We start from the raw sequence: 16,980 nt of genomic DNA, 5'->3' as shown, positions 1-16,980 counted from the left end.
AAGGCTCTGAACTACATACCACTCTGTATTTTTCTTCAGGGCCCCTGAATAGCTGTTAGGGAATAATACCTTTGGGGTAGAACAGTGACCACCCAGCCTCATACTGCAGCAGCATGCCCCTTTGACAGATTATTAAGAAATTATTGAAAAGTATTTTTAAACTATTACTTTAACAAAAGAGAGGTCAGATCCTTTTATATAGCAAATAGCATGCACTCTTATAAATTGCTATATGGCTTTTAGCTTCTTTATACAGCTCAACTACAGGTGCCTAAACACATAATGTAACTCTGAGCCATGAATCTTGGGCTGAAGTTTTGCTGTCCATGAAATGTGATGAAATTTGCCTGTTGCCAAGATCCTCTTTAGAAATCTCTTCCATTCACACCAGCTGACATCATAAGTAGTTTGCAAAAGAAATAAATGTATTCCACCTGATGAAATCAGAGATGGTCCTCTGTATTTGCATTTGACCTTATTGGAATTACTTGAGTTTTCAAGTTGTGACCCTCCCACATGCTAACTGGCAGGGCTTGAGCAGCCATCTTGGCAGACATACAGTGTTTTCTAAGACAGGAGACAAAGGAATTTTTCATCCATTATTAATTGATGTTACTCTTTTCAGCAGACCAAACATGATTCTACTCTACAGCTGCCAAAATTGTGCTAGACCTAAAAAGAATAAATCATTTATCCTCAAGTATTTATTATTTACCTAACTTAACAAATGTTTCCTTTAGCTTTTCAGCTACTTTTAGAGGGGCTGATTATTTCTATACTGATTGGTATATGCCAATTGGATATCTTTTATGAGTAGTGCTTCCAGCCACTTAAATGTTACTGTGGTCAACTCCAAGATGAGTGTGAGAGGTTTGCCAAAAGAGAAAATGAACGCCTAAAACTATTATGCATTATCCATAGAATTGTGGGATTTCAGGCTAGGAACTGAGTGTTTCTCAAGATATCCCCTCCATGTGCAACAGTTATTATTGGAAGTTTGACTTTTTCTTTCTCTTTGACCTCTCTTTCCCTTCACTTCCATGTTCCTGCAATTTGTAGGTATCCAATTGGTTTGGCAACAAACGAATCAGGTACAAGAAGAATATTGGCAAGTTTCAGGAAGAAGCCAACCTCTACGCTGCGAAGACGGCCGTGACAGCTGCACATGCAGTAGCGGCAGCTGTGCAGAACAACCAGACCAATTCGCCCACCACGCCAAATTCCGGTGCGTACTGGACGCTTGCTTCCTACTTGGCCCAGGCAGCCTTGTGCCACAACACCCTGTCCCACAGGCCAGGAAACAAGAGCCATACTGAGGACACAGTGGACTTATAAAGGAAGATTTATGTTCAATTGCAGGCTTGTTCTTGGAATGGGTGAATGAGTGGATGGCCAGAGCCTGTAAACCCACTGTTCACAGTGAATGCCACTCTCAGCTGGAACTTTTACATTTAGTAGTGGTTTTTAATTCAGCAATTAGGCAAAGTGTTATCACTAATGATTATTTTAGCCATATTGTTCCATGTATCACTTTAGGGTCAGTAGTGGTTTGTCAGAGAATGAACCAGCAGAAGCGGGCAATGTGCCTGTGGTTCTGGGCAGTGAAGCTGGAGTGCTGGAGTTCCGTCCCGCAGTGTTCTGCCCGACGCAGCTGCACGCTCCAGTCTGCCGCCCTTCCCTGCCCTTCCCTGCCCTTCCCCGCCCTTCCGCAGCACCCATGTAAGCACGGCTGACCCGGTGGGCCGTGGGGGCTATGGTACCTACTCATGCATGCAGTGTTCTTGGCTCCTCAGCCAGTACATTTTGGCCACATTTTATGTGACATTTGTGATGGAGTTAGAAATATCTTAAAATTATAGGGAACTTGAATTAACGACAAAAGATGTGCAGCTCGTCCAAACAGATGGACTTGAGTAGCAATTCAAGGGGCTTTTCCAAGGAGATCTTTTAACTATATCTTTAAATGTTCATAAAGTAAGAGGGTTGTGTTTTGTTTTGCTCCCCACCCCCAGTCTGTTTAGTAGAGCATGGAAACAAGGGAAAGGAAAGGTAGGTAGAGTATGTGGCCAAGAAAGAACTTCTGAAAAATTTTCTTCTCTGGGTAATTGTCTACTATGACAGTTAATGATGTTGAAGAGCTCATTTAATGACCAAGTCCTGGAGATAAATGGAAACAAGGGGAAGGTTCCAGGCTCACTACTGGGTATTTTTCTGTTTATTTTGATTTGTCTCTTTTGTAGGGGGGGAGGGGCTTCCCCAATGATAGGACTTTTCCCAGATGTAAAGTGAATCACAGGACCTAACTCTCGGGAGTTATTCTCAGTCCTCTTAGATCTGGAAATGCTTTATGTTGTGCACAACCTTTCCCTTCCTTACCTTTTCTCCTTTCCCTGCCTCTGGGTCTGTGAGGATTATGTGTGTAGCTCTCTGTTATTCAGCTACTTAACTCTTTCCTTTCCAGGTTCTTCTGGTTCTTTTAACCTCCCAAATTCTGGGGACATGTTCATGAACATGCAGAGTCTGAATGGGGATTCTTACCAAGGGTCCCAAGTCGGAGCCAATGTGCAATCACAGGTAGGAGAAATGGCCCAACTGGGGCCTTTCTAGCAGGGTAGGGTTTGGGCTCAAAAATCCTTACTCTGACCCCGTGGAAGTGATCTGCACATCTATGCAGAACCTGTGCTGGGTGCTTCCAAACATGACCCATCTGCCCCACCATTTAATTTAATGAGAAGTCAAGTGAACAGTGACTTGTGATGATTCAAACCTGATAAACTTTGTGAATGCATTCGGCTCTGGCTTGAGCTCATGGAGAGGGGTTGGGTTCATCTTACTTTTGTCACAAAATAGAACAGAAAGATTGCATGTGCCAGCGTGTGTATGGTTTAAGAACATATTGCTATTTCTACGTTTTTAAAGTCAGAATACAAAAACCTAAGTTCTTAAAGTATAACTCTATACTTTGAAAAGGTTCAACTCTCTTTTCATCCTTTTAATTGAGAACAGAACTACTCATATAGTTTTTGTGCATATAGATGTGTGTGTGTGTGTGTGTGTGTGTGTGTGTGTGTGAGAGAGAGACTGAAAGTAAGTGTGAAAGAGAGTTCAGTATACACATTTATCAGTATTAATAGGTTTTCACCCACAGCCACATGCATTTGGTTGCTGTAGATGGAAAGTTTGCATTGCCATGAAGATGTTATTGTTTGGCTGGCATGAAAAACCAAGATGTGTGGGTTTAAATATGCAAAGAATTGTTGAAATTCTGCCAGTCACATTTGATTGATAAATTTGTCTTTCATTGAAGATACTAAACCCTTGTGGCAAACATAAGTCACATTGTTTTCTTTTGTAAGTGATGATGTTTTTATAGATTTGAGATGATGAATTTTGTTTTGTCTCACTTCTAGGTGGATACCCTCCGTCATGTTATCAATCAGACGGGAGGCTACAGTGATGGCCTTGGAGGAAATTCACTGTACAGTCCACATAATTTAAATGTGAGTACTCTGGGCACCAGCTGTAGGAACAGTACCAAGTAAACAGTGACTAACAAATAAATTAATAGGCATTTGACTTGGCTTCTCATCTTCTTGGCAGGTAGGGAAGGCAGTGTCTTTACTGCACTTTTATTTTATGAACCTAAACACTTGATGTTACCTAGATGCCCTTAGAAGTCCTCACAGATGTCCAGAAGTGGCTGGTGTCCTGTCATCAGTAGGGACTTAAGCATTAGCCCATTAAGATGCCATTTCCTGCCATCCGTGCTGTGTTCCAGGGAGATGGTGAAAACCAGGTCATTTATCTTAGAATCAAGCCGCAGGAAAATTCCCAGACATAGCCCAGGTTAAGGTAGTAGCCTTGGAGGACCCCAAACAGATGAACAAACCAAGTTAAACAAAGAATTCTGTTCTTAAAAGCATCTTGCTATATTGCCAATGTGGGATCCGAAACATGTTCTGCAATTTTTCATTATGGAGAAAATAGTTATAACTTTTGTGACCACTTCACTGCAGCCTTACTTTCCCCCCTACTGTGACATGGATGGAAAATGGCAAAACACACAGCTCCGGAAAGGGGGCAGGGGACAGGGCATTGGGTCACCATGGGGGAGCTGGGGTGGAGTGGTGGACAGAATCTGGAATTCCAGACTTAGGGAGGAAATGAGCTATAGAGTCAGGAAGAAAATGGACAATATCTCCCTTTTTAGGGCTTTGGCTTGCTACGAGAGTAAATATTAATGATTTAAAAAGTGATTGAGGATGTTCAATTGTAAAGGGAAAAAAGGACCATTAAATACTCAAATCTTTTACATTTGAAATGTCAAATCTTTCTTTTTGGGTTTATAAATAACTCATAATAACCCACAACAAACCATATAAAAAGCCTTTTAGTTGCATTTCTCCTTTTTCATTTAAGTGTTTTGAAATGCTTCAGAGAATGTGCGATATCCTTATCAACATGATAAAATATGAAACTGTGATTGCCTGCAGCATTTTACAGACATGAATTCCATCTTCACTGATGAGGCTTGATAAGGCGCTGTTGTATAATACAGTGCATAATCTCAAACCACCAGAGTAAGGATTAATTTATTTTAAAAAAAAGAATGCTTGCTGACAACCTCTCCTCCAGCTGCCACGCTGGGTAAAAATATTGTACATTTGTTGTTTATAAATTTGGATAAAAGAGGGATGGTGTTTACTTCAGATGGAGTATCTTTAGACTTGTATCTGTGTAAGAGTTTTTCTTTTCTTTAGTAGATTTTCACACCTGAGGGGGAAAACAGCTTACCTCTCAGACAGAGAAGAGGATGTCTTTTTTAAAAATTAATTAATTAATTAATTTTTTATAATTTGGTTCTCCTGGGGGGTTTTTTGTTTATTTTTAATTCTTTTTTACTTCTTGCATTATTCATCTAGAACAGTAACAGAGAAGAGGATTTCTTAGAGTCTGTTAAACACACACAGGCATGTCACCATCTCACCTGGCACCACTACAGCTTTAAAAAGACACCACCATAGCTTTTTTTTTTTTAATCTTTTTGTCCTCTTTAAAACTGAATTTGATATGCCTCAGGCCTGGAGCCATATCCTTTTCCCTTTGGCTCTGGTCATCTCTGCGGGGTTGTTTGGTGTTTTCCTCCCTTTCTGTTGGTCCTAGAGGCAGGAAAGGGGCTTTATGTGCAGAACTATGCATCGAATCAGAAGACAGGGAGTTCTCCAAGAGCAGGGACCACAGGAGGAGAAAGTGGCCGCACATGGCTCATCTAAGAGCTCTGTCCAGGCCAGGTGGGGAATCGAGAATTCTCAGCAGCCTGGCAGCACAGGCCCAAAAGAAAACATTTTCATGGACTTGCAGAAGTTTCAGACAGATGTGAGGGAGATGGGGGCACCTTATGACCCACCCTGACCCTGGTGTGGGAGGTCCAGGTCTGGGGGCTGGGCCGGGGCAGAGGCTGGTCGGTGCTGCAGAAACTGGGTGTCAGCGGGCCCCCACTCACCACCCCTCCAGGAAGGCCCACCTGTCACTTCTACTCAGTGTTCCCCGACTCACAAGCCCAGCACCTCCCTCTTCTTGACTGACATAAAAATATGTAGCGACAAGCTATCTGGCACAACAGAAATCTGATCAGACATTGATTTCAGCTGTTGCCACTATAGGCCAAGACACAAGGCAGATTTGTTTCTGAGCACTGCCGTTGCCGGTGCAGGTCTGAGGCGGGAAGGCAGGCTGCATGTGGAGAGCGGTAGCAACATCCCAAGTAGGAGCTCCCGCTATAGATAATTGGAATACAGATTGGAACAGTGTGTGCTCCTTCGCAGTTCATGCATTTTCATTCTGGAAGATCCTATTTGGAAGGAAATTCTGGCCTTCATTTTCCAAGGGTTATAGTAGCCGGCTGTCAGGCGTGTATGGAAACAGGGCGGGCAACTTCTCTGTGGAAACAATGATTAAGCCAGGCTGAAGTTTATACTTCGTGGAGCTCAAGGTTTTGCTGAGGCATCGCATTGAGCCTCCCCACTGCTCCCTGCTGAAAAGATTCCTTTTTGAGTCACTTTAGTTTTACCAGCAGATCAAAGGCCAAGCTTCGTGCCGGCTTGGGGCTAACTGAAGCCCTTCTTTAGCATGCTGATTTATTGCCAAGCCTTTACTTGATGGGATGGATTTGTTTTACATGCATTTAATCCTACTTTAACACATGCTTCCAACTCCTGCCAAAGTGGGTTTAGAAAATACATTTTGCTAATGCATCTCTGCTCTCATGTTGTCATCTGGGTGTTTTAAATTGGGGAGTAGAATTAATATGTAGACGTGCACCCGTTGAACTGTGTTTCTCCTTTCAGGCTAATGGAGGCTGGCAGGACGCAACAACTCCATCTTCTGTGACTTCTCCTACAGAAGGCCCAGGAAGTGTGCACTCAGATACCTCTAACTAATCTCTGGCCACACTTTTCCCTGAGCTGACATGCCTTGATAAGTGCATTCAGAGCAATAGGAGGAAAAGGAAAGCGTTTTTGTAGCCCACCATCTACAGCTTTACTGTAAAACCTTGTCTTATTAGAGAACTTGGTAAATCTGTTTTTTAAAGAATCATAATCATTTGTATTTATACTTAAAAAACACACAATGTTAAAAAAGCACTTTATCCAATTAGGCCAAGATTTAACATTGTTGACAGTCCTGTAGCTATTTTATCATAATTTATTATCAATATTTTACATTAATGGTTTCACAGTTGCCAATTACTTGGCCTTAAGGGTAAAAAGTACAATGTACGCTAAACCTCAATCGTTAAAGCAGATACAAAAATTCACCTCACCTAAATTGAACTTCTTGCATATTTCCATCACTGACTTTGATTGTCTTTCTTTCATATCACTAATGGAGTTGGAATAAAAGAGCTGTTTGGCTATCTTTGTTAATGATGGTTGTGTTTAAGAATGTTCGTCACATTTGTGTTGCGATCTGTTATGTTATAATTAGATCAGAGACTGGTAGCATCTTTTCTCTCTCCGAAAGCGCCAGTGCCCAGAGTCTGCTCGGTAATAAAATTACGGATCCAGATTGTTCTGAGAGGTGAAGATACTTGCTGCTGACAGAGGTGCAAACGATATCCGTGTGGGGTTTATGGTGCGCACTGGGTGCTGCACAGACTTGTCAAGGTTCGCTCCGTCCTCTGGGCATCCAGGAAAGGCCCTGCTCTCTGGAGCGTTGTATATAGTGTAGCAAAAGAGTATTTATACATCTCACCAATCAAAACACAGCTTTATTACCTCATGCGAACTCATACAAACCAATAGAATTTCAACATGTTCTGTAGCTTAGAGTGCTCACTTACTACCTCTGAACAATACTCACGGCTGTAGTTTGTCTCTTTCTTATCTTTTTGCATCTTGTAATTAACTCTTTGTTTCCCTTCATAAAATGTAATGTACATTGTAATCTTTTAAAAGAAAAATCAGGGTTGCATTTGCAACTTTTAAAAAACCGAGAGTGGAAACATTGGGTCTTAATTTAACACAGGATCAGTAAAACTGTTGTAAATACTGAGAAACATTTTGAATGTTCTTCATCTTGTTACTAATCCATGCAAAAAAAAAAAAAAGCGGCGACTAATTGTGATGCATTCGGATTTCAGTATTCAGTACTGTATATCTCACCCTGTGTAATGGGGCCCCCCTTTCTCTCTTTTTGTATTGTATGCGATTCTGAAACTGATTGAGTCATGAAAATAATTTGTGGCGGTGATTCTAATGTAATAAAAACGTTTCGTGTTCCTTTCTAACTGGATTACACCCTGGATTGAAAAAGTCTTCCTCGTGGTAGTTATATGTAGTTTCAAACATGAATAAACTTTTTGCTTTCATGATTAAGTGGTGATGCTGTTCCTTACTTGAGCCGCCAGCCAGTGCAGGCAAAGGAGAGAGCCCGCCCAGAACCAGGCCTGGGCGTGTTAGTGTGTGGACTGTCCGAGGCCACCTGGAGATGACGGTGAAGCCGAGCATGAAGGAGCAGCTGCTGTTGACTGAGTGCCTCCTTGTGCAGGCTCCGTGCTGACTGTCAGGACCAGTCCTCACGTGATCCTACCGCGCCCAGTAACACCACAAGGAAAACACTATCCCATTTTCATAGATTAGGAAGCTGAGACTCAGAAAAGTTGCTTAACGCCACAAAGTCACAGACCTAGGATAACAAGGGGCTGCGCCTTGAGCCCAGGTCTCTGCCCTCCCAGCTCACACTCTCGTCTCCTAAGGATGCCTCTGGCACCTGTTGGATGGAAAGGTTTTCTTTTTCTTCTTGAGACAGGATCTCGCTCTGTCGCCCAGGCTGGAGTGCAGTGATGTTATCATAGCTCACCGCAACCTCAAACTCCTGGACTCAAGCCATCCTCCTGCCTCAGCCTTCCAAGTAGCTGGGACTACAGGCAAGCGCCACCATGCCCAGCTAACTTCTTTTATTTTTAATAGAGAGTGGGTCTCCCTACATTGCCTAGGCTGGTCTCGAACTCCTAACCTCAAGTGATCCTCTCGCCTTGCCCTCCCAAAGTGCTAGGATTATAGGCGTGAGCCACTTTGTCCAGCCTGGACAGATATTTTTTTTAGAAAATAACCAGAGTTTTGTCACATTCACTTCTTCACCTTCGTAACTTCTTTAACTACAGTCAAAGGTGAGCAAAAGTTTGGAAACAGTGGGCCTCAGATGCCATTAAAAAAAAAAAAAGACCTGCAACTTCCCTTAATATACCTTTTTAAACTCTAAATTTGTAATCTGTAAAACAAACTAAAAATCCTTTAACTAGATTAAGCATTGTTTTGTTTTATTTAAATTGTTAGAAATTCCATATATTTACATATACATCTGTCGCTAATATCTAAATTTTTATAATAAAAGAGGTCAATAGCAGGTAATTGGCCTGCTTACTATATCTCAAGGAAATTGACTCACGGGAAATCAGATTAATGTTAATCAGTTGTAGCAAATTGTCTATGATAAATACAACTGTTTGACTATTTCAGTTGGTAAAGCCAGGCAAAACAAGGTTTAGGGCCACCATTAATCTCAAGGCGGTTATACTGTGAGGGTAAACTTTATAAAACAGATTGCCCTCCCAAGCCGTCCCCTCACTCTGTGCTCAGCCTGCCTAGAAGAGTATCTCCCACGGCTTAATAGTTATTTGCATGATTCAATTAGCTTGTGGGTCAGCCATTCTCATCTTCATATATAACACAATCTCTGTGCTATGTGGTTTTGCAAAAATATCCTGTGGAAACAATACATACATACATGCAAATTCATCTTCTTTAATGTCCAAAAGCAGACACTTCCTAAGAACCATCTCGGGTTTTATCTTGAGCCAGTCTGTTGAGAGAAGCATACACTAGTGCTCCTTGGAGATTGACACATTGACTAGCAACCCTTGAGGGAATTGTGGAGTCTGAGGTTTCATTCTGAGCAGGTCTAAATAAAAATAGCAGTTCCCTTCCTAGGTGCTCATTTAGGAGGCACTTGCATGTTTGCCTTCTGCACTCTTGCCCCCCTCTCTGGGAGGGTAGAAGCATCCTCACTTCATGGGTGAGAGGAAACTGGGGCACTGCCAGGCCCCCTGGCCCAGCCTCTGGGGTCTGTCAGTGTTTGTAAAGCTCTCCAGGCATGGAGACTGCACAGGCACAGGTCCCGGGGTTCTTCTATCTCTCTTGAAATTGGATGAAATCAGTCATGGATTTCATGGTTTTCACCAGGTAGCCTTTCTAGGTCAAGCAATGGGTTTGGGGCTTGATCCAGAGATGAGTAAAATCAGGTCTCAGCCCTTGAGGGGCCCGTCCCTTGGCCCAGTCCTTGTTCAGGAAGCCAGTGCTTAGTGAGGGTCTTGGAAAGACTGGTGGGCTTCTAACTTCAAGACAAGAAACGAGGGTCCCAAAACCACTCATGAGGTCAAAGAAAACAGCAGGAAACTGCCCAAAATACCCATTCACAGGCTGAGGGGCCTGTCCACGAACCGCTGGATGCTCAGGAACATGCGTGCTCATGTGAGATAGTTGCATGCTCCCACGTCCCTGGAGCCCAAGCGCCTGAGCAGCTCAGTCTTCCAGTGGGACGTGCACAAGCCGTGTGGGAACCTCCAAGTATATCAGCCCAGGTGCCTTGCAAACCAGGTTAGAACTCTATCCCAAACCAAACTGTGTCCTTGTGCCGTTCCCCAGCCAGAAGAGGGGGTGGGAGGGGCGCTATTCCGGAGAAGTGAAACAGGTGATGTTGGATTAGTCTCCCAGACGGGCTGGTGTTGCCAGTGACACGTGCTGGTACTGTGAGAAAGCCACCCGCGCTGGTCTGGCAGCGGCAGCTGACGGCTCCTGCAGGCCGGCCTTGGCTGGTGCTTCCCGTATGTTGTCTGGTTTGATGCCGGTGGAGCCCCGTGGGGCAGATGCTGTTACTATCCCACTTTCTCATGGGGAATCTGAGGCTTGAAGAGGTGACACCACCTGTCCCAGATCCCCCACAGAGCTGAGGTTTGCCCTGTGAAGGCCCCGAGTGATACCTTTCAGCAGCCACTTGGAGTGCGACAGCCTCCAGTGTGAGGTCCCTTCTGGGGCAAAGTGACCAGGGAAATCATTCCCACTCACCCCCCAGAGCTTGCAGCTCTCTGCCAACACCTCAGTTGCTGGAGCCACCTGAGTATGGGTGTCCTGGGATGTGTGTAACGTGTGTCACAGATGACAAGGTTTGGGAGGAGGGACAGGAAGACCCCATGTCCTTGGGCTGGGCTGGGCCTGGCACTAGTGGAAACAGACAGAGTGCCTACCTGGGCAGGTTGCTGTCGCGATGACAGGAAGTGCCGAGCACGGGGCCTGGGCACGCTTTGTGTGTGTACTTTACCGCGGGCACAGTACTGCCTGGGCCGGGCGTGCACCGTGGCCCTGTGGGTGTCTCGCCAAGTCCCAGGCTCTGCCCAGCTTAACTCAGCCCCCCCCCCTTGGTCCTGCTACTCACACGAGCCACTCTGGGTTTGAGCAGACCTCACCCCCAGGTTCTGGGGCCCAGCGGGCCTGGATTTGAACCCTGGCTGTGCCTCCTATCCGCTGTGTGATCTCGAGCAAGACGCTTAACCTGCCTGAGCGTGTTCCCTCATTCCCTCTTCTGGGAATGTCCTCCACAAACCTCTCTCCCCGGCGAAGGCCTGTCCGTCAGGGCTCTGCTAGTGCCCTTGTGCGGCTCTTTGTACCCGCACCGGACACCCAAGCAGAGCCCTGATGGCGGCGGAGGGGCTGGCTGGGAGGGGCGGCGGCGCCAGGCGAGGTGCGGAGACCCGGACACCCGCAGGCAGGGGCAGCAGAGGCGCCAGGGGCCCTTGGTGGATGTTTGCTCTCTGACCCGCCCCGGGTGCTCTCTTCACAGCCTCACAGCAGCCTCTGAGGAAGGTTCTAGTATCATGTCCATTTCACAGATGAGAAACCCTAGCCATGTGGCCACATAGACACAAAGCTAGAACATGAGTCTGGGTGTATCTGAAGCCAAAACCCATATTTTTAACCGTTTGTGCCTCGCCGCCTTGTCACAGCGTCCCTTTCTTGTCACGCCGAGTCTGCAGGCTCCCTGCGTGCCCGCCCGGAGCTGGAAGGCCCGAGTGGGGCCGGAGCAGAGAAGGGGGGATGGCGTCCGCCGCGCCTGTCACAGCCGTCGGCTCCTCCCCAGCAGCCCAGAGGCACCCTCCGGAAGCCTGCTGCGTCCTCGGGCACTTCCGGGCAACACCAGGCCTGCTGTCCCCGCTGAGCCCGGGGGCCCAGCCGCACCAGCAACGAGCGCGACGCTGCCGCAGCCCGGCCACCGTGCCGGCAGCTTCGCCCCAGCTGCGCCCCACCTGCCGGGAGCCGCGCCGCGGGTGGGGACCAGCCCCGGCACAGAGGCGCAGGAACGGACGCCCGGGGGTCGGCGGGGCCTCCTGGCTGGGAAGCACCGTGGCTCGGCGCCCACGAATGTGGGCTCCCACGTGAACGGTCTGGAATCGAATCCAGCTCTGCCTCTCACCAGCTGAGTGCGCTTGGGCCAGTCAGGTAACTTCCCCGCGCCTCAGTCTCCTTACCCGTCCCGCCCCCGCCTCCTGGCGTCACAGCAAGGTAAAGCCCTTGGAATACCCTAGGCTCGGCCTGCTGCTCTTACCACCTCTTATCACCTGCCCGCGACTTGCCCTGCGGGCGTGATTTGCACTCATTCCAGCTTGTGTTAGTGCCACGTCCCCAGCGCAAGTCCACGTCACCCACTGTTGATAAACTCAGGTCTTCTGACAGCCAGGTTGATGCATCTGCCTTCAAGGCAGCACGAGGTGCTGCAAAGCGCCAAGGCACTGGAGTCAGGCCGAGTTCTGCCACATTCCAGCTGTGTGGGACCGTGGGCATGGCACTTCCTCTCTCTGCAGCCTCAGTTTCCTCATCTTTAAAATGAGGACTTTGTTCCTACCTACCTCGTAGGGCTGTTGTAAAGATTAAGTGAGCCTGTGCGCGTGGGGTGGGCTCTCTTCTCCTTGTTATTGGACCTGGTCCCCCAGATCAGAAAGGGGTGCCCTATCTGTGGCCCCTCTGGCTGGAATGCTCACTTTTGGTCAGCAGTGGGGCTGCCAGGGCGCATCAGCTGCCTAGTGAGGGTCCTGGGGTGGCCCAGCCTCTTCAGCCCCTGCACTGCGACCGGCAGCCCCAGCCCTCAAGGCTGGATTGCGGCTGAGGGCTCACCTCTCACCACCATCTCAGGAGATAATAAAAGCCTGATTCTTTTTTCCTGGTAAAATTTCAGCAGAAAGTGTACGCATCATTAAATATGGAAATCCAGAATTTTATTAGCAATCTGCTAGATCTGAACTGACGCCAATTAAACAAAAAAGATATCATTTATAAAAAGGCAGAGTTCAACTTGTATTAAATATGAAATGCAATTTTCTCCTGGTTTTGATTTATTACTGGTGGTCCATTGTTCAAAGAAGCATGTTATATTTCAATAGAGAAATATTGTTTATTCATTAATATTTTAAAACGGGCTTATTGCTGCGCGTGGCTCTCACCGAATGAAACTTATGATTTAAAACATGAATTAATAAACACATTTGAAAGTGTTAGACGAGATCACAACCTCTCATTTTTCATTTTCCTGGGAGCATATTAAATTTTTATAATTCTGCATCTACAGTTTTTTCTTTTAAATAAAGATGCAGATTCCGAATTACTCTGCTAATTTCAGGTAACCAAGAGCGAAAAGCAATATCGTGGGGACCGGTGTCAGAATCACAGAATCCCCAAGAAGATGCTCAGGTTTATTTTTGTAATATTCATAAATCAAAATAAATGAGCTTTGTGCGGGAGACAGTGTTCATGCGCGTGAGATGCCAGCGGGAGCAGGCCCCTGCGTTGGGGCTGTGTGTGTGTGCAGGTGGGTTGAGCATGTCAGCATTCACATGCACACATGCGTGTGCTCCTGAGCCTGTGGCCACAGAAGCACACGTGCATCACCCTAGCTGCTTGAGTGTGCGCAGTCTGAATGCCAAGTTCAGTTGACATTCAAGCATTGCTTATTGAGCACCTACTATGTACCAGACACCATGCTGGTTACTGAGGATGTGCTGGTTACAGGGCAAGCTCCTTGCTCTTCTCCTCCCACGTGGCTGCCTGAGCGGCCTCTCCACCAGGGCCTGGGGCTCTCAAGTTCCTCACACTGCCCTCTAACACCAAAAGCAATGCTTTCTATCTGCTGAGCTCTTGGGAAATGTTTGTTGATGTGCTGATGGACTGGAAGCTTAGGGGGAGAGAGATCTTTGTGGGATGGAGCTAAAGATGAGCTCTGCAAAGGCAGGGTGAACCAGGCCAGGAGAGAGCACAGCCTGGTTGAGGGATGATGGAGGCACAGAGGTCCAGGGAAGGCGGCAGGGAAGGTGCGTCCCAAGGACCAGACGGCTCACTCCCCGCCCAGCCCCTGCTGAGCCCAGATCCCTGCAGCCTCCTAACCCCCCAGGAGGCATGTGCCGACACAAGCCCATTTTACAGACAAGGAAACAGAGAGCTGAGAGGGAGGAGACTTGCCCAAGATCTCGGAGTCAGCAAGAAGCTTGCCTTTGGGTCTCAGTCTGAGGTCCAGGCTTTCTCTAAAGAAGCCAGGGAGAGGAAGATGGTTTGCAACATGGCCCAGCAGGGCTGTTTTGCCTGAGGTGTGAGGGGATGGGAGTTTGGGGGAGGCTCGGGGAAGCCTCCTGCAGAAGGAAGAACTCTTGGTGGTGGAGAATCAACCCCTCCCCTGACCCCAGAGGCTGGCTTAGGAAGGGAACTTGGAGAAAAACTCAGCTTGCCTGGCCTGAGGGTGGTGGCACAGGAAGGTCACTAGGCCCCCAGAAAAAGCTGCTCTGCTCATTCTTGTACTCACATGCAGAAGTTTCTCCAAGTGGAATTGCCGGCATAGCTTGTAAGCCCCTCTTAAGCTTTCCGAAGGAATGCCAAATTGTTTTCCAAAGTGGTTGTACCAATTTACACTTCTGCACATACTTGTCAACACTTGGCATTTTTAATTTTTTTCCAACCTGGTGGTTAAATAATAATATATCAATGTGATTTTAATTTCCATTTCCATGATTACTGACAAGGTTTAGCATCTTTTCACATGCCTATTAATTGTTTTCATTTTCTCTTCTGTGAAGTGCCTGTTGGAACCATTTACCCATTCTTTTTTATGTTGTCTTTTGTTTTTTGTAATTAAATTGTTGGGTGTTGTAGTGAACAGTGGTACAGTACTTAATTTTAAAGTAAACACTTTTTCATCCCTTTATGGTTACTGCTTTTTGTGTATGGTGTGAGGTAGGGGTCTGATCGTGCCACACCATTTATTGAAAAGTTCATCTTTTCCCCACTGATCTACGATATCATCTCTGTCATGCCTTGTGTCCACATGCGTTTATCTGTTTCCAGGTTCTTTTGGCTATTGGCTCTGTGCCAATACCACACTGGCTTAACTATCAGTGCTTTATATTTAGTCTTGATATCTGATTGATCAAGCTCCCTCACCTCGTTCTTCTTCAGGAGTGTGCTGGCCATTCTTAGCCCTTTGCACTTCTGTATAAATTTTAGAATCAGTTTGTTAAATTTCCTTCAAGAAAATCTGTTGGGATTTTAATTGAGATCTCATTGAATAAATAAAGTTAAAATTGATGTCTTTAAAATATTGAGTCTTTGAATCCATGAACAAGATGTCTATCTTCATTTATTTAGATCTTTTAAAAATGTCTCTCAATGAAGTTTTATACTTTTCACCATCAAAATCCTTGGGCTTCTTACTCCCTCACACCAGGTCTCTCCATATTAAAACTCAAGACTTCTCTTTGTCTAACCTGTCTCTGTCTGGGCCATGCCCAGGGCTCTGGTCTTTCCCCACAGAGTCCCCCGGAGTGAGGTGCTACCCTCTGAGAAGCAAGCTTCTCTGTCCTGGATGGGGAAGTCAGTCCTTTCTTCTTCCTCACTCTCCCTCACCTCCCTTCCTTTTTCCCTCTCTCCCTTCCCCCTTCCTTCCTTTCTTTCTTCCTCCCTTCTCTCCTCCTGGCTTTTTTGTAAATTAACAAACTTTATTATTTAGAGCAGCGTTGAATGAAATGTACAGAGAGCTCCTACACACCCCCGTCCCCACACATGCACAACCTCCATCACTACCAACATGCCCCCACAGAGGACAGTGGTTACAGGCGATGAAACTACATCGACACATCATTATCAGTCAGAATCCAGAGTTTACCTAAGGGTTCACTTTGCTGTTGTACCTTCCATGGGTTTTGACAAACATGCAATGACACGTACCCACCATTAGAGCACCGCACAGAGCAGTTTCAGTGCCTAAAAGTCCTCCGTGCTCTGCTGTTCATCTCTCCCTCCCCCGACCCCTGTCAACCACTGACATTTTCATAGTCTCCATAGTTTTGTCTTTTCTAGAATTTCATATAGTTGAAATCATATGGTTTATAGCCTTTTCAAATTGGCTCCATTTACTTAGTAATATGCATTTAAGTTTCCTCTGGGTTTTTTTTTTTTTTTTTTTTTGGCATGGCTCGATAGCTCATTTCTTTTTAGCACTGAATAATATTCCATTGTCTGGATATACTACAGTTTATTTATCCATTCACCTACTGACGGACATCTTGGTTGCTTCTAAGTGTGGGCAATTATGAATAAAGCTGCTATAACCATCTGGGTGTGGTTTTTGTGTGGACCTAAGTTTTCAGTTCATTTGGGTAAATACCAAAGAGTGTGATTGCTGGATTGTATGGTGACAGTATGTCTAGTTTTGTAGGAAACTGACAAACTGTTTTCCAAAGTGGCTGTACCATTTCACGTTCCCACCAGCAATAAATGAGAGTTCCTGTTCCACATCCTTGCCTGCATTTGGTGTTGTTGATCTTGTGGATTTTGGCTACTGTGGCGGAATCTAGTGATACCACAACATACCTACTAGAGATTGTTTTAATTGTTTTAGTTTTTAATTCTGTAATGACATATGATGCTGAACATCTTTTCATTTGCTTATATGCCATCTGTATATCTTCTTTAGTGAGATGTCTATTAATGTCTTTTGCCCATTTTTTAATTGGGTTGTTTGTTTTCTTATTGTTGAGTTTTAAGAATTCTTTTATGTTTTGGATAATAGTCCTTTATCAGATGTGTCTTTTGAAAATATTTTCTCCCAGTCTATGGCTTCTCTTCTCATTCTCTTGACAGTGTCTTTAGGAGAGCAGAAAATTTTAAATTTTAATCAAGTCTAGCTTATTAATTCTTTCTTTCATGGATGTGCCTTTGGTGTTGCATCTAAAAAGTCATCACCATATCCAAGGTCATCTAGGTTTTCGCCTGTTTTCTTCTAGGAGTGTTATAAACTTTGCATTTTACGCTTATGTCCATGATCCAATTTGAGTTAATTTTTGTGGAGGGTGTAAAGTTTGTGCGTAGGTCATATTTTTGCATGTTG

At 45.5% G+C, this 16,980-nt stretch overlaps 1 protein-coding gene across 2 annotated transcripts in view; it reads left to right on the top strand.

The window, feature by feature from the left end:
- The window catches only part of PBX3 (PBX homeobox 3), a 204,728-nt gene extending 196,851 nt beyond the window's left edge, over positions 1-7,877 (top strand). Inside the window, exons 6-9 of one of the 2 annotated variants that reach the window (XM_045562085.1) lie at positions 1,060-1,225; positions 2,462-2,574; positions 3,411-3,500; positions 6,348-7,877. In XM_045562085.1, the coding sequence (XP_045418041.1) occupies positions 1,060-1,225; positions 2,462-2,574; positions 3,411-3,500; positions 6,348-6,440 (462 nt within the window). In that variant the 3' untranslated portion in view covers positions 6,441-7,877. The remainder of the gene's footprint in view (positions 1-1,059; positions 1,226-2,461; positions 2,575-3,410; positions 3,501-6,347) is intronic. The other variant, XM_045562086.1, reaches the window with a different exon arrangement.
- Positions 7,878-16,980: the final 9,103 nt, after the last annotated feature.

This window comes from Lemur catta, chromosome 10 (genome assembly GCF_020740605.2).
Source record: "Lemur catta isolate mLemCat1 chromosome 10, mLemCat1.pri, whole genome shotgun sequence".
In the NCBI taxonomy this organism is placed as follows: domain Eukaryota; kingdom Metazoa; phylum Chordata; class Mammalia; order Primates; family Lemuridae; genus Lemur; species Lemur catta.
This window is presented reverse-complemented; position numbering and strand designations above follow the sequence as displayed.